This window comes from Nannobrachium achirus, assembly GCF_963921795.1.
Source record: "Nannobrachium achirus genome assembly, chromosome: 6".
Classification (NCBI taxonomy): domain Eukaryota; kingdom Metazoa; phylum Chordata; class Actinopteri; order Myctophiformes; family Myctophidae; genus Nannobrachium; species Nannobrachium achirus.
Genome location: NC_137815.1, coordinates 54,933,701 through 54,956,902, shown reverse-complemented (window position 1 = coordinate 54,956,902; position 23,202 = coordinate 54,933,701). Strand labels below are relative to the sequence as shown.

Sequence of the window (23,202 nt, the reverse complement as noted above, 5' to 3'; positions counted from 1 at the left end):
TGTCACAGATGACTGTGCACAGGCACCCAAATGCTTAAGAATACATTTACTATAGCTGTCACTGTGATTCAGCTTGAGCAAAAGTCTGTGGGCAGAAGAGAAACGCAGTACGTCACGTTGACACTCACGTTGACAGATTCGTGTCCGGCGTACTTGACTCTGACCCGAGGCTCCTGTACCACGTCCAGGTTGGTGCCTGTCACTGTCAGAGTGGTGTGTCCACTGGGGGAGGGGTTGGAAAGGATTATGTTGTGACACCAATGACAAGAGCTGCTGCAGAACGCTCAGATTCCCATGAACATTAGCACACCATGGATATAATTACAATATCCAGTTAAAATGCAATACTACATGATGCATAAGCAGAGAAAGGTTCACAAATGATTTGATTAAACATTTTAGGAGCAATCACTTTGACCAAAAGCAGCCAACCGTGGGCCAAATCCGGACCCAGATTCCAAATATTTATTATTTTATCACTTTTATGGTGCGAAGGTAGCCATGTAACAAAGGAGCAACTGCTTCATGATTTCTTACACGTTAAACATGGCGGGGAAAAAAACAGTTGCACATATACTTGAAAGGCATTAATTGAGTTAAAGTACAGATCTATCTTACAGATATTTCACTATTGTAAAAGTTAAAATCTTCCATAAGAAAATAACTTGGGTCAAAGTGTTGCAGTTCACATGTAGAAAGGTATCTGGTGTTAAAATGTATTTAAGTGAAAGTACAATAAGTATCAAAAGTACAGTATAAAGACATTTTTCATTGTACAAAGAAACAAAACGGACAGAAATGTTGTCTGCTTTTTTTTTTTTATGTAGCCAGGTAGCAACAGATGAGTTTTGAAAGCAGTCCATTCATCACATGCCATCTCCATCCATTTGCAGCAACTATTTCTGAATTTTGAGAGGATGTTGTCCATTAAAGAAATCATCCTAAATAGCATTCTGGTCTGAAAGATGGTAGAGTGCTCAACTAATGGACCATGAAACACAATAGCCTGTGCTCTCATCAGCTCTCATGTGCTCAGGCCACAGACATAACCAAAATAAACCTTTTATTCATACGAACATGTAAACTTTCACTTTGCAAGTCTGTCTCCAATGTTTTTCTCACAAAGACGCGTCCATGACAGGGATCCATGCATAGAACATACTGAAATATCTACTTCCTATTTTCATAATATCAAAACCAAGGCCTGTGCACTATAAATGACTGCCACAGACATTATCATAATGTGCATTAAAATGCACATAGGATAGTACAGGTTCTCATGCAAATACAGTACATACAGTACACACAAAAAGACACGCATGCGTACGTACACACACACACACACACACACACACACACACACACACACACACACACACACACACACACACACACACACACACACACACACACACACACACACACACACGCACGCACGCACACACACGCGCCACTCTCTAATATGCAAGACAAAATGAACGGCTGTTCCTCTGTAATTTCATTAGAGTTATGACCACAGAGAAATCAGCACGTTTTAGCTGCAGAAATTCAAACAATTTCCCTATAGAAGCGGCGTGTTTGGGGGTCCAGAGCTGGCAGGATTATTAACTCTTTGTTATTGGGTAGAGGAACCAGATCAAACGGCTGAACCAGCTGGCTGCTGCTTTATATTCAGCCGTGAGCATTGCCTGGCTGGCATAGCATGAATACAGGTGCTGCTTGTTTACATATCACTGTTAGATGTGATTAAAATAAACAACCTTTTATTTCCCTCCCTCTCTCTCTCTCGCTCTCTTTCTCTTTCTCTATCTCTCTCTCTTTCTAGTCCTCAGATCACCTGTGTTGCAGAGGGAAGCCCGGGGAAAGGTCTTAATGAGGGATTGAAGAGAGAGCGAGAGACATAGAGAGCGACAGAGAGAGAGGGGGGGGGGGGGGGGGGAGAGGAGAAAGAGAGAAACAAGGGAGATAAAGATTGATATGGAAAAGCATAGTCGGATATAGGGAAACAGAGAAAGAGAGAGAGAAGGGGGGGGGAGAAAGAGAGAGAGATGAGAAAGAGATAGAGAATGACTTTAATGTATGATACGGACAGAAACATACAGAAGGAAACAGAGACAGAGAGAGAGAGAGAGAGAGAGAGAGAGAGAGAGAGAAAGAGAGAAAGAGAGAGAGAGAGACAGACAGAGAGAGAGAGAGAGAGAGAGAGAGAGAGAGAGAGAGATTGGGCAAGCAGAGTGAAAGCTGGTCCGTCTACAGTAGCAGGCTTGACAGAGCTCCAATCCTTCCCTCCTCATACTTCAAAGGCTACCTTAAGCTGATGGGGCCAAATGGGACTCTCTCCCACACTGATGATGAGAGCTGTGATTGCACCTTCAGAAAGCCTCTCCTGTCACTGACAAGAGGAGAAAGACTGACCAGTGTGGCTCTCATCTGAAGCTTAAAGGGGTACTGTAGATCACCCCCCGTTTTTTTCGATTACCATGAATTTATTTTTTGTTGTTTTTGTCGCATTCCTAAGCCAATAATTTGATGACCAGCAGTGGTTTCCGATCTTTTTCTTTTTTCTTTTTCCTTTATTTATTCAGGGGAGCCCATTGAGAGCATGCTCTCTTTTTCAAGGATGCCCTAATCACAGCATAAAAATCACACCTGTGTGAAGTGGAGCTGTGTGTGTGTGTGTGTGTGTGTGTGTGTGTGTGTGTGTGTGTGTGTGTGTGTGTGTGTGTGTGTGTGTGTGTGTGTGTGTGTGTGTGGATCATGTGTACCGATTTTTGTGACATTTGAAGAAAATATGTAGGAAAAGGAGCAAAAAGTGTGTTTTGGAGAAAATTCAAGATGGCGGAAAATCTATCATGGCGCAAATGGGCGTGGCCTATATGGGGAGATGCGTCATGACCCAAGGAATCCAGGGAAAAAATATTTTTAATTTTCCGACCTACGGTTCAAGAGTTACAGGCCAAAACGTAAAGTGGGGTGTTATAGCGCCACCATGAGGCCAAATGACACAATTATTTTTTATTTAATCCTTGAAATCATTATGAACCTCCTCTCCAAGTCTTGAAACTGTAGCCCCTGTGGTTTGCGAGAGACAAATAATTGAATGTGAGTTTTTGCGATTCCCATTCTAAGTCAATGGGGAAAATTAATTCACTAATAAATTAATATCAATGAAACTATAGAACCTTTCTCTTAGAAAAGTAATAGCCCACGATTCCCGAGTAAGCCGGTCGATTTGACATATGGCGCGAGTGTTTGGTGGCAAAACTGTGGGACTAGTGGCGTGCCGAAGTTTAGGAAGTTCAGGCTACATACACACAGACACACACAGACACACAGACAGACAGACAGACACACAGACCCACACAGCCACGTATAGGGAGCCTGTGTTTCACACAGCTCCAAAAAACATAATAAATAATACATCAATGAAAAAACAACAACAACCAACTGAGTCATAATACAACAGAGATGCACATAAGCAGTTTTTACATAAAACAATCACTATGTGTCCTCAAGCAGCACTTTGTCTCTATTGAGACCAATCGAGACAGTTTGAGCAAATACTGAAGTTTTTCCCATTTGTGTGGAGCATAATAAATAAAGGCAGACTTTCCTTCACTGTTCATACGAGCCGAGGACAGGTGTATCTAATGTGCACGTGTTGATTGTCAAGTGACTTTTAGATCTAAAAGCGAGGATAGGTACAGAGGAAGTTTACCACACAAGGCCTTATAACATACAATGTTGCTCTCTACGAACTTCAAGAGATGGCCATCCCACTTATTCATATAACACACAATGATGGGTAAGATAGCCATCGCCAGTGATAAACCGCAGTGCACTATGGTATACACGATGGTATATGGAGACACAAAGATCCTTCTTTGTTGAGACACAATGAGTCTCCTAAAATTATTGACAAAGATTATAATAATATTTTGATAATAATAATCCATGAATTCAAGTCTCCATAGGGCCAGTAATCGATGGAAAAAAGGTCATTCTGGGGGTGAACTTTAAGGCCTCCTTTATACTTTGTCGCACGGCGGCGTCGTGAGGCAAAAATAGACGATCTACAAGTTTCCGTACATTGCATTGCTGCGATTTGTGAGCTTGCAGATGTGCTATTTTCTGTATAGGACAGTGTGGAGGCGTGACAGGGGCATTCCCAGGCTGGGATACAGTGGCGTGTAAAGCCTTATCTACGCCTTGGTGACAAAGTGTCATGCCAGCGGTGCCACGTGTCGATCCATATAAAATGAAAGCCATGTTTTCAACTGTTCATTTTCAAATATTAACTAATTTACCGACTCTCTCGATAGTCCCGAGAAAATCCCTATGTTCCTCTCTGCCGGGCTCGATAATCCCGAGACTTTAATATGCTTTAATCGCTATAAAACATTTAAAAGTAAAATCGCTGTTTTATCGGAAATCGGGTGTCTAATCGAGTGTCTAATTGCCCAACCGGTCGCATTTCCGGTTTCGGACGGATATGGTTTCTGTATCCGGTCGGGGGCGGGACCAAGGACCAATGTGGCGCAGCTACCGTTAGCTTCCATGTAAACAGTAGCAGACGGAGCTCAGCGATGGAACTTTTCTTTTTTTTCAATCAGATTTTTTTATTTGAAAGCTGTGATGGGGTCTACACACGCCTGGTACATGATCCGTGCACAGATGGTGCACAATGTGCACGCACGTCCCCACGTTAAAAGGTAATGACGACGTGGCAGTTAACCCATTCAGTCGATGTTTAAAAGAAAGAGTTAAATGAAAACCTGAAATCAGGCTTTAGTCAAACAAAACAAAACCATGTTTTTTATGTTTTACATGTTTATATTTGTAGATACTTGGCATTAAATACATTCAGTTACATGAAAATGGCAATTCTTTTTTTATAAAGAGTTCTGACAATGAAGAGATTTGTTGTTTGTTTAAGTGATGATTGTTAGATTTGGTTTTATTGGTGTTTACTTTACTTTTTTTCTTCTCCTTACTACTACCACTACACCACCATCCTATATGTACCACTCTCTGTAACCTTGTCTGCACAGCCCCCTTTCCTCACATAATCTCTATTAAGCACACTGCTGCAAGCAAGGGAGGAATTTTGTTTTCACGGGCACTAACTTTAATGTAACAAATATACAGCTTTATCAGCTTATATGCCTGTGAAAGGGAGTTCACACTACAGTATGCGTATAGTCTTCCATTTGAGAAACCCACAATCAGCTTATGCTAATGTTGCTGTAATGCTGAAGTGTTTCATATGAGACACTGCACCACGTGGCCAGAGATATGGTAAATCCAGGCCTGGGTCAAAGAGTATTTGTAAACAAAGTATCACGCTTGATGTTTGTTTGGAGCACCAGATGGTTGGTGTTATCCCAAACTAGCTTCAGGCTCTGAAACGTTGAGTGAATTCAATAGATTTTCAGATGATCTCCTGGGTTTAACCACTGTGGCACTAATGTGGCCATATGGGCAAACACCACTCCGGATCCCGTTGGGTACCTGGCGGTGACCTGATAGCTGTATATTTAGGTTGCATAACAAATTAGACTATAATGCCTGACAAGTAAAGTAACTAAGTACATTTACCTAAGTACATTTACATAAAGGCATATTTCACTTTCAAAAATACTTTTGGTTATTTTATCATCTACCTAGGCTTTTGTGAACACACTGGACCGATTTTAATTTGCTTGATTCAATATTTAGATATTTGATATTCATTTTATCAGACACTCCCCACCCAGGGCCCCTTCCTATACTGTAACTTCAAACTCCATTTTAACCATGATAGATTCATCAAAAACACCTGTCTTTTTTTCTTTCTGGTGACTCATACTGCCCGCCTATTACGAGCACTGCCTGTGTTTTTATTTTTATTAATTTTTGGGGGAAATGGAGAAAATGTAATACAATAAAAGATTATTAAAAATAAATGAAAGAAGTTATCGGAAAAACACAGCCGGCTCATGTAATAGGAGGGCAGTATGAGTCACCAGAAAAGAAGACAGGTGTTTTTGATGAATCTATCAAGGTTAAAATAGAGTTTGAAGTTACAATAGGTTTATATAAGAAGTTGCCCTGGGTGGGGAGCGTCTGTGTATGGTTCTTTTGATTTTGCTGAATTCTCCTTGAACCGTGCACCCGGTAAAAGACTGTTTAGTGCTCATATTTCTTTTGCAGTCATACAGAGTTGTGCATGGTTTACCTGGTGATGCTCCACAGGGGTTCAATCCGCTGGACTGTGGGGTCTTCTATGTACTCAAACGTCAGACTCCCTGGCACCTTGGCCCGGTCAACACTCAGAGTGACCTGCACCACCCCGGCACTGGTCACAGATGGCGCCGAGAAACACACAATCTCTGACATGGACCTCCTGCAGTGGTGGACAGTAATGAAGAACATTTACTTTACGTCAGGGTTCCCCAATAGGCGGCCCGCGGGCCATTTGCGGCCCGCGGGGGGCTACTGTCTGGCCCACACCAACCCCAGTAATAATGGTGGTATAAGAGCAGCAACAACACTAGTATATCGTCGTTGTCGGCTAGAAAACCTCCAAATTTGTACGTTCTTTCGCAAATCATACAAGGCCGTCGCACAAAAGTAGTGAAAACAGCAGATCTACTAGCACACAACGCCTCGCGGTGCGAGGCGTTGTGTGCTTGTAGATCGGCTGTTTTCACTAGTTTCAATAATTCTTAAAATGATAAATGCAAAATGAATGGTTTTGGACATACAAGATTTTCACCCGACAACGACGATATCTGAACTGTCGCAGTTGCTGGAGTAGCGGGAACGCCGCCGTCGCCCCCTGCAATGTTGTGGCCCCCTGCTTGGTACCCTAGACATAATTCGGCCATTGGGGAAAACTAATTGGGGAACCCTGCTTTACGTACTGTACTGTAAAGCAGGGGTCTTCAATGTTTTCAGGCCAAGGACCCCTTAGTTGAGAGAGAGAGATGAAGCAGGGACCCCCACAACCTTTTCATAGATTCCATATAGTTTCATTGTTTGACAGCAGCACAATCATCAGTGTATGGATTCATGTCAATTTGTGTTTTCAGATATTTAACCACTTGAACCGTCAATACTTAATAAACTTGACCTTTCACTCTGTACTTGGTCTGCTCTTTTCCCCTTCTACACCAAAGCTCTTTGCCGAAAATAGCCGATCTACAAGCTCACAGCGCCTCGCAGCGCAAGGCGTTGTGAGCTTGTAGATCTGCTATTTTTGGCTAAAGTTCTCAGAATATGGTCGCTAAACAAAAGGAGAAAACTTTTCTATCAAACAAAGATTTGAAGGACCCCTTGTAGTAACTCTGAGGACCCCCTAGGGGTCCCGGACCCCCTGTTGAAGACCCCTGCTGTAAAGTATATTTGAGTATTAGTGTTTTGGGAGTTTTTACCAGAAGAATGGAGAGAGGGAATCCTCATCAAGCTCCCCAAAAAAGGTAACCTTACCAACTGTAACAACTACAGAGGAATTATGCTTCTCTCTGTACCTGGTAAAGTTCTCAACCGAATCCTACTGGACAGGATGAGTTCAGCAGTGGACCGTATCCTTCGAGACCAACAGGCTGGATTCCGTAGTAATAGATCCTGTACAGACCAGATCGGCACTCTGCGCATCATTGTAGAACAATCAATAGAATGGAACTCTCCACTATTCGTAAATTTCATAGATTACGAAAAAGCATTTGATAGTGTAGACAGAGAGACACTGTGGAAGCTGCTGCGGCATTACGGCATACCGGAGAAGATCATCACCCTCATTCAGAAAACCTACCAAGGAATGTCATGCAAGGTGCTACATGCAGGCCAAATGTCCAATAGTTTTGAGGTCAAGACCGGAGTCCGGCAGGGATGCCTCCTATCGCCCTTCATGTTCCTGCTCGTCATTGACTGGATCATGAAGACCACTACAACAGGAACAAGAAATGGTATACAGTGGACCATGTGGACACAACTAGATGACCTCGATTTTGCCGATGACCTGGCCCTCTTGTCACACAATCACAAGCAGATGCAGGACAAGACAACTAAGCTGGCAACTACATCACTGGGGATAGGTTTAAGAATAAACAAGAAGACCAACATAATGAAAATTAACACCCCAACCAATAACCCAGTAATGGTAGGCGATGAACCGATTCAGGAAGTTGACTCTTTCACCTACCTCGGCAGTATTTTAAGCAACCAGGGTGGCACAGACAGCGACGTCGCAGCCAGAGTAGGGAAAGCTAGAGCAGCCTTCATTATCCTGAGAAACATATGGTCCTCAAAAAAGATATCCACGACAACAAAAGTGCGGATCTTCAATTCCAACGTCAAATCCATCCTTCTCTACGGTTCAGAGACGTGGAGGATGACAAAAAAGACATTGCAAAAGATACAGACGTTCATAAACAGCTGTCTGAAGCGCATTTTCAAGATCTGGTGGCCAAACAAAATCAGGAACGAGGAACTCTGGAGGAAAGGGAAACAGGAGTCAGTGGAGAAACAGATCCTGAGAAGAAAGTGGGGATGGATCGGTCACACCCTGAGGAAACCAGCAACTAGTACCACACGCCAGGCCCTGACCTGGAACCCCCTGGGGAAGAGGAAGAGAGGGCGGCCTAAGAACACCTGGAGACGAGACACTGAGGCAGAGCTCAAGAGACAGGGAACCAGCTGGGGAGAGGCAGAAAGGACAGCCCAAAGCCGTGCTGGATGGAGAAGAGTCGTCGATGGCCTATGCTCCAATGGGAGCGATGGGCCTAAGTAAGTAAGTAAGTTTTGGGAGTTTACAACTTTCATTCCACTATATTTCATAGACAGATATATGTCTAGGAAGGGACCACAACGCCTGTAGATCGGCTGTTTTCACTAGTTTAAATCATTTTTAAAATGATAAATGCAAAATGAACGGTTTTGGACATACAAGGTTTTCACCCGACAACGACGATATACTGCAGAGGCATTTACGCACATACGTGCAGCACATTAACATAAGGGCTGAGCATTCATTACAGGCTAGTCCAGAGTCATCCTCACCCCAGACAGACACCATTAGGGATGGAACAGTGTAATTAGAGGGTCCTCTAGAGGTAATGGCTTCTTCACTTCACCCTCCTGACTAATGTCAACCGTTTTGATCTTTAAATAGATATCTATAAATACGGCAAGAACAATACTGGATCCAGAGGTTTCACTCCCTTCCCTCACAAGTTGCTATCACGATAGTTTCTTTCAATTATGATTAACTAGCCCTTACCCGTTCAAAGATATGAGCTCCAAAATGATGTGCAGTGTGTGGGTTATGGGGTGTGCACTGTGCATACAGTATATGAGGGATTGAAAGTAACTTTAACTGGTGCTTGCATGATAATATGTAGGAGCATCAATGTAAGAAATACCCGTTTCGTTTAATGGCTCCCCCCCCCCCCCCCCCAGCCCGCCCGCGCACACACCCGCCTGCCTGCCTGCACACACACACACACACACACACACACACACACACACACACACACACACACACACAGAGAGAGCTGGTTAAACATGTTGCCTCATGCTAGATGCAGAATAGATGAGCCTCAAGCTAGATGCAGAATAGATAGTAGATACACCATAAAAATGCTAATATACAGCAAACGATTTGTGAAAGTGACAAACGGGCTTCACAGTTATGTTAGGTGTATTCATATGCTAATTGTGATGCGATTTCAGATCAATTGCTCCAGCCACTGAGGAGAAACGCTGTTTCAGACAGACACTCAGACAGACAGACATTCGCAAAATTATAGTATAGATTGTAATGTCATGAATGCTCCTATGAATAGGTATATTCAGCTCATATTAGCGAGGAGGCTACAACGCCATGCAACAGGTTAGGTGAATTTCTGTGAATGTCTGTTTAACCTGAAATTATAATCACAAAAACATTTAATTATGAAAATGACAGAACTTAACTGGGCATAACCACTTAGCCTCTATACTTTGTTGAACAGATCCCGCAGGGGTCTAATGTATAAGTGGCCCCCTCCTTTTTTCCCCTCTCCACCAAACCTCTTTGCTGAAAACTGTCGATATAAAAGCTCTGAGCTTGTGGATCGGCTATTTATTATTATTTTTTTCATATTTTTATCCCACGATTTTGTAACCCATTTTTCACCCAGTGCCAATTGTCTAATGTAATCCTGGGCTCTGCTCTCCCTCTGCCAACCTAGGGAGAGCAACGGACTGACCTCATGCTTACTTCAATGCATGAGGAACTCAGGTATAGAGGAGTAGTTTTCTCATGCCAATAAAGCCCTTTGAATTGAAATTGAATTGAATATAGAGGAGTGTAAAGAGGGTTATAGAGGTTAGTTGAGTAAAATTCCAGGTGCTGCCCATTACTTTCAAAAGGAAGCCACTTGTGCCTGGACCCTTCTGATTGAGGGACAGGATTTTCAGGTACTTTGATATGTCATAGGTTTTCAAGAGTGGGGTCCAGGGACCCCCAGTGGTTCTCGAGGGGGATGTGTGTGTGTGTGTGTGTGTGTGCCAAAGTTGGTCGGTCAAATGGTTCTCAAGATACATGGATTACAGTACGTACATACGTACAGAGATTCCCTCCATTTAGAGAGGAAGAAGACTGTATTTTATTCCCCACGATTGTGTAACCTTTTTCATCTATTATTATCTAATGCAATCCTGGGCGCTACACTCCCTCTGCCAACCTGGGGAGAGCAACGGACTGACCTCATGCTTCCTTCTATGCATGAGGAGTCCAAGCCGCTTCTTTTCACCTGACAGGGGGGGAGTTTCCCCAGTTGGACGTAGCGTGTGGAAGGAACACATTATTCCAAGGAGCGTACTGGAGCAAACACTGACTTTTAAAGCCTTTTATTTGTTACAGGGTGCAGGCAAAAGTGACAACGTTTCGATGTCAATACATCTTCGTCAGGTCTGACCTTGTCACAAATAAAAGGCTTTAAAAGTCTGTGTTTTCTCCAGTATGCTCCTGCCTGAACATAGGCTAGAGGCGTGGTGGACACTCCTCATGCTACATTATTCCAACCAGTTCCTTTCCCCTCCCTCAGGCGCCCCGGCTGGCCAGGGGGAGGCAGTATAGAGACCAGGATTACTGCATGTTTTTGTAAGGGTACCTACCCTAGGAGACATCGGGAGAACATGCAAACTCCACACAGAAAGGCCCTTTTGCCAACCTCACCTAGGGTATGGGCACTGATGATGCGGAGGAGAGAACATGTCCCCAGCACCCACAGCGTCCCCAGCAGGAATCAAACCCAGGACCATACATGTATCAGTGTACCACTGTCTTCAGCCCAGTAGGAGGAAACGTAAGGCTTGACTCACCTGTAGAGTTCACAAGTCTGGTTGCCAAAGAGCACATTGACGGTGCTCCCCGCGCCCAGGTTCTCCCCCACAATGGTGACCTTGGTGCCCCCAGACTCAGGCCCTCTGCCTGGGGTGAGCGCCAGCATGGACGGGGTCTGGAGAGAGAGAGAGGAGGATCCACCGTTCATGAGTGTTTCATTCAACACAGTCCCATACTGTACATCACTGTTTCCCAAACACTCGGGACCCATTTGTGGGTCGCGGACACATTTTTATGGGTCCCTTAATTTTTGGTTTCCTACATTTTGTTTTAAATTATTATTATTTCAAAACATTTTCAAAAAACATTACCAAAAAAGCATATATATATATTTTTTTTTAAAAGCATTGATTTCATGAGTATATTAAATTCTTTCACAGCCCCCGCTAAAATGGCTTGTCTGCAGCTTAGCCGGGAATTTTTATTATTGTATTATGATCTTAGAGTGCATTCATTCATTCAGGCCATCAGCACAGCCTCACTTCCCACGTGTCTGTTTTTGTTTTGTTTTTGTCGGCTAATGTTTACACCAGCGAAGAGTCTCGCTCCCCATTGGGATATAGTGGGGATTTGGCGGAGGCTTCTCCCCCCCGGGACGCTTCGCGTGCGCGTTTCGTGCACGTCAATGTGGGCACAATCAATGATCTCCGTATGTACTGTAAGTCCATGCATTTTGGTTTCGATCGGCTCCGTCAGCGTTGCTAGGCTAGTGGCTGCGGCTACACAGTAACTCAATGAGAGAAAAGCTCCCACCCCCCTCTCAGCGTTCCCCCTCCTCCTCTCCGGCAGATGGGGTGTAGCGATATGTTCGGGTAAGCCGATCTGGTGATATAAATGGTGTGCAGATATATATTTTTTATCATTATCATTTATTTCGTTTTTAATCACCTAGTGCGTACAATTGCGTTGCCGGCTGGGAAACTATTGCGCAATAATGCGTAATAGTGCGATCAGGCTTAGAAAGAGTTAAAGAAATCCAAGAAATTCCACGAATTATGTTTAAGAAGTAGTGAAAATAGCCAATCTACAAGCTCACACTCTATCACTCTATCTATCACTAGTTTGGGTCAAGGGCAAACGTCTAATTTCTCTTTTGGGTCACAGGCTAAAACGTTTGGGAACCACTGCTGTACATGACTATACAACAACAACATGTGTACTTCTATTATACAGCATTCTGCAAAACACTTTTTTCCCAAAGTGATTTCATACAAAGCTTGATCTGTCTGTCTGTCTGTATCTATCTATCTTCAGCCAGCGAGTCCTGGTACTCTCAGCAATGAACAAACAGATCAATACGAACACTGTTTAATTTCACTGTAGTGTAGAAGGACTGACCTGGAGCAAAAACACTGGAGCACATGGATATTCCTTTAGATGGTTTTGAGCGGCGTTAACCGCTCCAATGCATGGCTTTGTATTTTACACCATGTGTTTTTCCAAGGGTTTTCCCATTGGATGATGTAAGGTTGATGTAAGGGTTTTCCCATGGGGTTACAACTACAACTACACAGGATATCAAGCCATCAATCTGCATGACGAAGTGAGCACAGCTCACTTCACGCACTTCACACGAGTGTGATTATTTATAAACAAACAAGTCTTTAATCAGACTAATTTATTTAGTACATTTTAGCATTTTAGCTTTCTGATTATTCGTTTAACCGAGAAATAATCGAGATCTCAACCTCAAAGCTTGAACCTTGTTTCATCTCCAACTCCGGTTGGTGAAATAAAAACAGATACATTTCAACATACTGCAGCTTTCACCTGGATTCCCCTGCATGTGCAATCGGCGTTGGACTCCACACGTTCACATTCAGTGCGTGTCATTTAGAATAAAACACAACAATTGAGATGAGAGGTGTCCTTACCACAAAGGAGTAAAGCTGGGAGGACTGAGTGCGTAGTTCTGGGCGGCACTCTCCAACACACAGCTGGACGGGCCCCGGTGGGCTTCCCTGCGGTGCGGCAGCCATCTCACATACAATCCTGACACACACGCACGCACGCGCACGCACACACACACACACACACACACACACACACACACACACACACACACACACACACACACACACACACACACACACACACACATACACACACACACACACACACACACACACAAACACACACGCACACAGTGTGATCCCGGAATAATCACTGTACTGTATCACATTTTGTTATCAATAGCACCAGGGAGGCCGGTCTCTGCCGGCACCCAAACGTGATTGAGGCAGACTTTCATAGAAGTTGCGGGTCAATACGGAGGGCCATCTTTCTTCCAAATGGAAAACCTATAACAGCGATATAACACAAATGATAAACTACTCTCCTCCCCAACTGCAGCGCGACTGCCACCCACCATTACCTCCCGTTTCCATGACAACAGCGCGGGGCTCCTTCAATAAATCAGTATTGCCTGTCAGGTCAATAAGATAAAGTGCCCCATGAATAAGTCATTATAGCAACTGACCCTGCGACGAAATTAATGGTGGAAACAGCTGTAATGCCATGTTTTAAAGCACTCGCTGTGCACCCAAATGAATGGCCCTCCGCCGCAACGCGCCGCTCAGCACACGCACCTCTTCACCCCGCTGATACAATAAGAGAACACATCCCGCTCCACTTGCGTCCACCCTTCCTCTTTCTTCATACATCACAAGAGTTTTCCAATTTTCCGCTGGCGTGTTCCCTTCTTTTTGCTTTCCTTACGAGGATATAAATAAAGTCCCCAGCGGGCCACGGGCACCCAATCACATTACATGGCTGTGAGAGAAACACATGGCTAACAGATCGTCCCCCAAGTCAGCGGCATGAGGCGCATTTCAATTACAGCTGTGCCAGCAGCCTCGCAAGACAGGGAGAGAGAAGATGACAACACAAAGACTGGCGCTTTCCTTTAGCGCTGCTACAACAGCCGCCGCACAAACTATACGCCTTCATGAATAATCCTGAGGCATTATTGGACTTGGCTTATTATTAAAGAGTGTGCATGTGTGTTTGTGTGTGTGTGTGTGTGTGTGTGTGTGTGTGTGTGTGTGTGTGTGTGTGTGTGTGTGTGTGCACGCACGTGCGCGTGTGTGTACTATGTCTATAAAGGGAGAGACAGAGAGAATGAAAAAGAAAAATGTCCAAGTGCATGCCCGTGAGTGCTCGCTTCCTCTTTTTTTTCTGGCAGAAACCTTGCATATCCATATTTCTACTTTTTATGTTGTTTCGTAAAAGAATGAATGCCCTACTTCGTCACACAAAAGTACCAAAAATACCGCTCACAATGCGGCGCGTCGTAATGCGTCGTGATATTTTGACTATTTTAGAAATGTGAAAGAGTGAAAGTGATTAGGTGGGTCTGTGGACTTTAACCCCTATTTGTAACTATACTTTCCATGACGGGAACTCCTTTTGGGGTAGTTGTTGCTACATTATGTACAGTATATAACAACATACATTTTTTGTAATTTTTGAATCAATATTTGAAGCTTATCTGAAAACCTAGGTCAGGATTTGGAAGGCGCTTTTAGGAATCGCCTAAATTAATGCAGCGAATCGTTACCTGGTGAATGTTAAAGATGGGGTGCCATGATCGCCCAGACGACGGGTCTTTCCGGATTTGACAAGGATTTGGGAGGTAGACGAACATAGCGTTAGGGAGAACTCCAATAACGCTATGGACCAGGGCTAATATAGAGCAGTGTTTCTCAAATGGGGGTACGTACCCCTAGGGGTACGCAGAGGTACTACAGGGGGTACTTGAGAGAACATGGGAAATGGAAACATTTATTTTAATGTTATGTTTAATGATAAGACAGTAAAGAAGTATGTGAACATGCTGCTCAGTATAGCTTTACACCAAATTAAGTAAGAATTTTACTGCTACTTACTTTTATTTTCAACATATTGACATAAAAACTGGACTTTTGATGTCAGTATTTTATAGTCAAAATGTTGTTGTCGAGAAGGGGGTACTTGGATTCAGCAATCAGGAAAAGGGGGTACTGAAGCCCAAAAAGTTTGAGAACCACTGATATAGAGTATGGGGGAACTGTTACCGTTCTGCAGTGATGTATCCTTCCTCCTGCGGGGTGCACTGCACCCCCGCCACCTCCACGTTGCCTTCCAGCTCAGAGAAGGACAGCCCCAGGTTCAGACCCTGGATGGTGACCAGCGTCCCTCCTTCTGGGGGCCCTGACACCGGGCTGACCTGGAGGGTTTGGACGGAGAGGACGAGGATATAATGAGACCATGAGAACATCTTTTTTTTTTTTTTTTGGGTCACTTGTGCTCCTGGTCACTTCTTTTTTGCACAGACTTTTGGACACTTTTTTGGCTCTGCACTTTTTCTTTTATTTAGGCTAAGCATTATTATTATTATTGTCTTGGTGCAAACACTTATGCATACTGTATATATGTGTATATTTTTTGGCATTACGTTGAGAAGTAGTTCCTTCTTTGAGTTTGCAATATGCTTAGAAAAGTCCCTAAATTTGCAATCCTTTACAGAAACGTTAGTACTACTTTTTTGTTGTGTTGTGTTCTGTCTCGACACTTCATGTATATATATATATTATTTTAACTTAATTGCTCTGTATGGTTGATTCTCCTGTATTGTTGATGTAACCTGTAACCTTAACTGCTGTACCTTCTGGGTGACTTAAGTTCCCCCTTGGGATAATAAAGGTATCTATCTATCTAACTTCTTTACAGACTTGTCATTTCACATCTGAATGGGCATTTCTGAATGACTCTCTACTCCAGTGGTTCTCCGACCTTTTCATCTCAAGTGTAACGCCCGGGATGCGAACCTCCCCACCGGGTTTTGAACCCGGGCCTCCGGCGTGAAAGTCCAATATCTTAACCATTACTCCAAAGAGACATGCCTATGGAACGAGGGAGTACTAGACCTTTTGACTCTCTAAAATGCATGGTGCTGGTGCGTAAACATTAATTGTACATAGCTGTCAAGAGGATAAAGCGTAAACCTCGAGAGCTTTTTCTCTTTGTGTTCCTCTGAATGTAAGAGAGAGAGAGAGAGAGAGAGGGAGAGAGAGAGAGAGAGAGAGAGAGAGAGAAAGAGAGAGAAGGAGAGAGAGAGTTGCATATTATGTATGCATGAGTGTGTATGCCACAACTGTGGTGACCTTATATATAATTGCTGTACAAGCACTACACTGTCTTTCAGGACACAAGGCACATGTACTGTATGTTAAAGAGATCATTAAGACTGTTTCCTTTATGCATGAAAAACTAAACAAAAAAACTAATAAATGATGCATTGCACCCCAAAACCCAGAGAAAGCCCAATACAGAGACTTTCAATACAAAGAAAGAAAGAAGAACTAGTTCACCTGATCAGTGAACCCGTTAACCAGTGGACCGTTTCAACCCGGCGTGCTTATTTTTGGCACGTAATTATAGGCACAGTCATTATAATTATAAATGCTTGCGACGTGTGCGAGTTTCTAGATTGGCTATTTCCACTATTCATTGAATGTGGAAGTACTGTACTGTACTGTTCTAGCCCTGAAACACAACGTTGTTTGTCACGACCGTCACGCATCCACCTCAACCTGGTTTGGAGCAGTTTAGCCAATTTTCGACGGACGTCTACACAAACGTTCAAACGTTAAAATAAAGTGCTTACTGAAGGCTCACAGATGTCAGAATATTGTCCGCTCAAGCAGAATTACCTGTATCTTCCGTATTGTTAAATAAAAATAATTTTAATCCGATTTCTGTTTCTGTATTCCTTGTAATTCCGCAGTTAAAAGCGTCATTGGGGCGTGATTCACAGCGACTTCTGACCAATCACAGCGGGGTTTGCCCAGATGCCCATGTCCAGTAGGATCAATAATGACGCGTCATTGGGGAATACGAGGAAATAGGCAGGAAATACAAGGAAAAACTGAAAACGATCGGATTAAAATGCTTTTTATTAAACAATACGGAAGATACGGGTAATTCTGCTTGAGCGGACCATATTCTGACATCCGTCAGTCTTCAGTAAGCAGTGGTGGAAAAAGTACTCATATATTTTACTTAAAGGAGCTATAGTCAACTTTTTCTTGAAAAACGGATGCTAAAATAAAAATGTTTCGAAACTATTTTAGAAAAAAGATTAAGCTTCATATATGTGTTTCTATTCAAAAATGACCACAAAAAGCGTAAAATAATGATAAAATAATCCTTTTGGCCATGTCAGACTGACTTTGTTTATATTTCACTTCTATGGATTGATAAGGGATGTAAACAAAGTCGGCCCTACAATGGCCAAAATGATTATTTTATCATTATTTTACGCTTTTTGAGGTCATTTTTTAATAGAAACACAAATATGAAGCTTATTTTTCTTATAAAACATTTTCGAAACATTTTTATTTTAGCATCCGTTTTTCAAGAAAAAGTTGACTATAGCTCCTTTAAGTAAAAGTATCAATACTGCAATATAGAAATACTCTGTAAAGGTGCCCTCACACCAAAATACCTATGAGAGTGGAATCTGCGTTCCGCCAATGCATTTCAATGATAAGGGAGCGTTTTTTGCAGAAATCCTCTGCTGGGGGCGCCCGCTGGCCTAGTGGTCTAGGCGCATACCACATACTAGGCTATGATGCCTGCTGGTGTCGCCGGTTCGATTCCTGATCCGGATGACCTTTGCCACATGTCATTCCCCCATCTCTCTCCCCATTTCCTGTCAGTCTACTATATCCTATGAAATAAAGGCATAAAAAGCCAAAAAAAAAAAAAAATCTTAAAAAAAAAGAAGAAAATCCTCTGCTGGCATGAAACCGCTTCACTCTCATTGAAATGCATTGGCGGAACGTGGATTCCACTCTCAGGTGTGAGGGCAAAAGTCTGGAATTCGAAATGTAGTTGAGTAAAAGTAAGAAAGTATTGGTACAAAAGTACAATATTTGACTCTGAGATGTTGTGGAGTAGATGTAAAAGTACAAATACCTCAAAACTGTACTTAAGTACAGTACTTAAAGGGGAAGACCACCCATTTTCAATATTGAACTATGTCATTAATATAACTTAGAGGAGTTGTGTGGAAATAGAAAAAAAGTTCCCCCCCTTCTGTGTTGCCTAGAACTGGAAGATTGATTTTGGGGTTTGTATTGTAAAGTACAACGGTGTGATGTCATCAAGGTGTGATGTCATCAAGGCAACACAGAACTTTTTTTCTATTTCCACACAACTCCTCTAAGGTATATTAACAACATACTTCAATATTGAAAATGGGTGGTCTTCCCCTTTAAGTAAATGTACTTAGTTACTTTACACCACTGTCAGTAAGCACTTCATTTTTTAAATCAGAACGTTTGTGTAGACGTCCGTCGCAAATTGGCTAAACTTCTCCAAACCAGGTTGTGGTGGATGCATGACGGTGGTGAGATACGAGGTACTGTACTATACTGCAGGGCTTACAAGGATCAACCTGCCAGAGCGATGGCAGAACAACCCTGGTCCTCCCATCCCTGGAGCTCCAGGCAGCCACTCTCCTTCTACTGCTGCGTCTTCACAAACACTACTAATGTGACAGGGAACTTCAAAGGCTTGCGGCTCTTTGAAGTGAGCGAGCCTCGCCTCCCTCGTGTCCGACCCGCTGTGCCTCATTCAAGAGAACGAGCGGCACTTTGTGACATTAGAAGATACACGGCCATCTCTCCCTAAACAGGCTGAATTTGTTTAGCCGCCCGCCTGCCAAGCGCTTTAGTGGGATTTCAAGCGGTTTTGTGAAAGAATGTGAGGCAGTCTCTGGTAAAAAAGAACACAAAGTTTGCCTGATGGTATTTGTTGTTTGAAATGGATGGAGTGTATCCAGCGAGGAGCGCCGGGTACACTGTGTGCATGGGAAATGTGCCGATGAATAATGCTGGGGGTCCAGTGGGTCGCTCCACAAAAGACACTTAGGCCTTTCACAGTTATTAAATGTTTTATTTTATATTTGGGCTAATTATCTTTTGGATAATTATTAGAATCGTTTCCATTCATCTATAGAAAAACAGTGTTAACCTGGCCTCTCTACACACCCACGTGTTCTAATTGAGAATGGATTTGTATAAACGCGAGGCAAATGAATGACATGACTGGGAAACTGTTCTGTAATGCATAGTCCACTTGATGTATCGTACACTCTCATATTTGCTGTATGTAGTGTGTGCTTACGGTAATTAGCTTTCACTGTACTTATAAGATAAGTGCTCGCCTCGCTTTGCTGACAGGGACTAACTGATTAACTAACTAACTACATACCAACTGTCTGAGGCAGTGTTAATTTTCACCGTGTTATCTGTCATACATTTCTGCAGTGTCTAATTGTCTATATAAGTGGTGAATTGATCCCAGTGCATGACGGACCAATGTTTCCAATGTTTCTCAAACCTTCACATTTCAAGGTCTCCGGTTAACTCTGACAGTGTACAAGGTTCAGGTTCAGGTTTATTAGTCAAATGCACATCCATACAGGTATAGACATACATTGAAATGCTTGTGCCAAGAGCACTCTCAGCCTTATTACACACAAAAAAAACAAGACAACAACAGGTCACCCAGGACAACCCAAAAACAACAAAACAACCATACAGTGTAACAGTGTACAGTTTAAAAACTGCGTATCTTGCACATGACTACCTACGTCTCGCTTCCATCTCTTCGTTAAGCATCCTGATTGCTTGAGCATAAAAACTATTACTGAAACGGGTGGTGTGAGATTTGATGCTCTGGTAACGTTTTTTGGATGGGAGGAGATAGAACAGGGAATGGGCGGGGTGACAGCTGTCCTTTAAGATGTTCTCTGTCTTTTTCTTACAGCGTGTGCTATAGATTGTGTGTAGCTGTGGTAATTCTGTGCCAATGATTTTGGCAGCTCTCTTCACAATTCTCTGTAACTGTGTACTGTCTTGAACAGTCACGTTACCAAACCACACTGTGATGCATCCTGTCAAAACACTTTCTATGGTACAGCGATAGAAATTAACAAGAGCCTTGGTGCTCAGGCCAAATCTCCTGAGGCGCCTCAGAAAGTACAATCGCTGCTGCGCTTTCATTAGGATACCTTCGCTGTTTTGAGACCATGTGAGTGAGTTTGTTATGTGAACACCCAGGAATTTGAAACTGTCCACTATGTCTACAGGTGAACCATTTATGGTTAAGGGACTGTGATTGACTTTAGACTTCCTACTACAACTGGTTCCATTTGTATACTGTCAGAGTTACAGACTTGTATGGGTCAATTTAGACCCCCTAAAGGAACCCACAGAGTCTCTGGAATCCACTTTGAGAACCACCGAGGTAACCCTAACACCTGGACTGGACCGAGGAGGAGCCCACTGACCTCGTTGATGCGTGGGTTGGTGCACTTGACGTTGCTGATGGAGCGGTCCAGCCAGCGGCTGCCTGCGTAGGGGGAGATGGGCGGGCAGTGCTGCTTCATGGTGCACCGGCCCTCGCCGCTGCACCAGCCACACTGGAACCTCCTGTCTGCACGTAGGCACATGCCACAGCTGTCCCTCTGAGCACTGCACTTGTACAGGTGCACTGCAGACCAAGCAGAGGTGGGGGGGAAAAGTCAGTGGTGTTTCTCCTCTTAAAGTTGCTATATGTAGTTTTCTGCTGACAAAAAGGCAATTGCTTATTTTTATTTTTTATTTTATTATATTCAGGCGGCTAACCAAAAAACCTAATGCTCCCTAAAAAAATCTAGTCTCTGTGGTGCTTCTAGGAGCCGCAGTCTGCCTCCAAAAGAAGAAGCTCTCTCACTAGCAGCTCATTGGTGCATGAACCAGCCGACCCGGGGCTAAAAGGATTGACAGACAGGTCTAACCAATCCGAACAAGAGGCGACCCTGATTGGTCGCTTATTGGGCAGGCTATCTGTCTATCGACCAATGACAGAACTTCTCACAGAAGTGCGACGCGTTGTGAGCTTGTAGATCGGCTATTTTCAAATAGCCAAGGTATAAAATAGGGCTAAAGTGGATTAATGTGTGTTTTATATTATTATAATTTACACCTGCAAAGTAACTAATAACTAAAGTGTTCAAATAAATGTAGTGGAGTAAAGGTACAATATTTGAATCCAAGATGTAGAGGAGTAGAAGTAAAAGTATTGGAAATTGGAAATACTCAAGTGAAGTACAAATACCTCAAAAGTGTACTTAAGTACAGTACTTAAGTAAATGTACTTAGTTACTTTACACCACTTCCACAGACATGTGTTGTGTAGCTACTATGGAGAGGGTCGGGTCCTAAGTGAGTGACAGGGGCGTCACTGGTTATTGGGACAGAATGCAGCATTTTTTAGAATACGCTGGCTGCAAAAAACAGTCGGTTTTCATAAATGTATGTCTTATACTTACAACCTATCTATACTATAATTTTGTGAATGTCTGTCTGAGTGAGTGAGTGAGTGTCTGTCTGTCTGTCTGAAACAGCGTTTCTCCTCGGTGGCTGGAGCAATTGATCTGAAATCTCATCACCATCAGCATACTAGCCCTTACCCGTTCAAAGATATGAGCTCCAAAATGATGTGCAGTGTGTGGGTTATGGGATGTGCACTGTGCATACAGTATATGAGGGATGGGAAGTAACTTTAACTGGTGCTTGCATGATGTAGGAGCATCAATGTAAGAAACCCGTTTCGTTTAATGGCTACAGAGATACTGTCCCCCCCCCCCCCCCCCCCCCAGCCCGCCCGCCCGCCCGCCCACCCGCCTGCACACACACCCGCCTGCCTGCACACACACACACACACACACACACACACACAGAGCTGGTTAAACATTTTGCCTCAAGCTAGATGCAGAATAGATGTGCCTCATGCTAGATGCAGAATAGATAGTAGATACAGCATAAAAATGCTAATATACAGCATACGATTTGTGAAAGTGACAAACGGGCTTCACAGTTATGTCAGGTGTGTTCATATGCTTATGGTGATGCGATTTCAGAGCAATTGCTCCAGCCACTGAGGAGAAACGCTGTTTCAGACAGACAGACACTCACTCACTCACTCACTCAGACAGACATTCGCAAAATTATAGTATAGATGAACACACCTGACATAACTGTGAAGGCCGTTTGTCACTTTCACAAATCGTATGCTGTATATTAGCATTTTTATGGAGTATCTACTATCTATTCTGCATCTAGCATGAGGCGCATCTATTCTGCATCTAGCATGAGGCAACATGTTTAACCAGCTCTCTCTGTGTGTGTGTGTGTGTGTGCAGGCAGGCGGGTGTGTGCGCAGGCGGGTGGGCGGGTGGGAGGGGGGGGGGGTAGCCATTAAACGAAACGGGTATTTCTTACATTGATGCTCCTACATATTATCATGCAAGCACCAGTTAAAGTTACTTTCCATCCCTCATATACTGTATGCACAGTGCACATCCCATAACCCACACACTGCACATCATTTTGGAGCTCATATCTTTGAACGGGTAAGGCACATCTATTCTGCATCTAGCTTGAGGCAAAATGTTTAACCAGCTCTGTGTGTGTGTGTGTGTGTGTGTGTGTGTGTGTGTGTGTGTGTGTGTGTGTGTGTGTGTGTGCAGGCAGGCGGGTGTGTGTGCAGGCGGGTGTGTGTGCAGGCGGGTGGGCGGGCGGGCTGGGGGGGGGGGGGGGGGGGGGGGGAACAGTATCTCTGTAGCCATTAAACGAAACAGGTTTCTTACATTGATGCTCCTACATATTATCATGCAAGCACCAGTTAAAGTTACTTTCCATCCCTCATATACTGTATGCACAGTGCACATCCCATAACCCACACACTGCACATCATTTTGGAGCTCATATCTTTGAACGGGTAAGGGCTAGTTCATA

General features: G+C 43.5%; 1 protein-coding gene across 1 annotated transcript in view; it reads right to left on the bottom strand.

The window, feature by feature from the left end:
• Positions 1–23,202, bottom strand: part of LOC308287495 (plexin-A2-like) — a gene marked incomplete at both ends in the record, with an annotated part of 107,377 nt that overhangs the window by 26,853 nt on the left and 57,322 nt on the right. The window contains 6 exons of the mRNA XM_080728680.1: positions 129–222; positions 6,218–6,385; positions 11,350–11,486; positions 13,246–13,363; positions 15,427–15,578; positions 20,712–20,914. Coding sequence (XP_080584806.1) covers positions 129–222; positions 6,218–6,385; positions 11,350–11,486; positions 13,246–13,363; positions 15,427–15,578; positions 20,712–20,914 — 872 coding nt within the window. The remainder of the gene's footprint in view (positions 1–128; positions 223–6,217; positions 6,386–11,349; positions 11,487–13,245; positions 13,364–15,426; positions 15,579–20,711; positions 20,915–23,202) is intronic.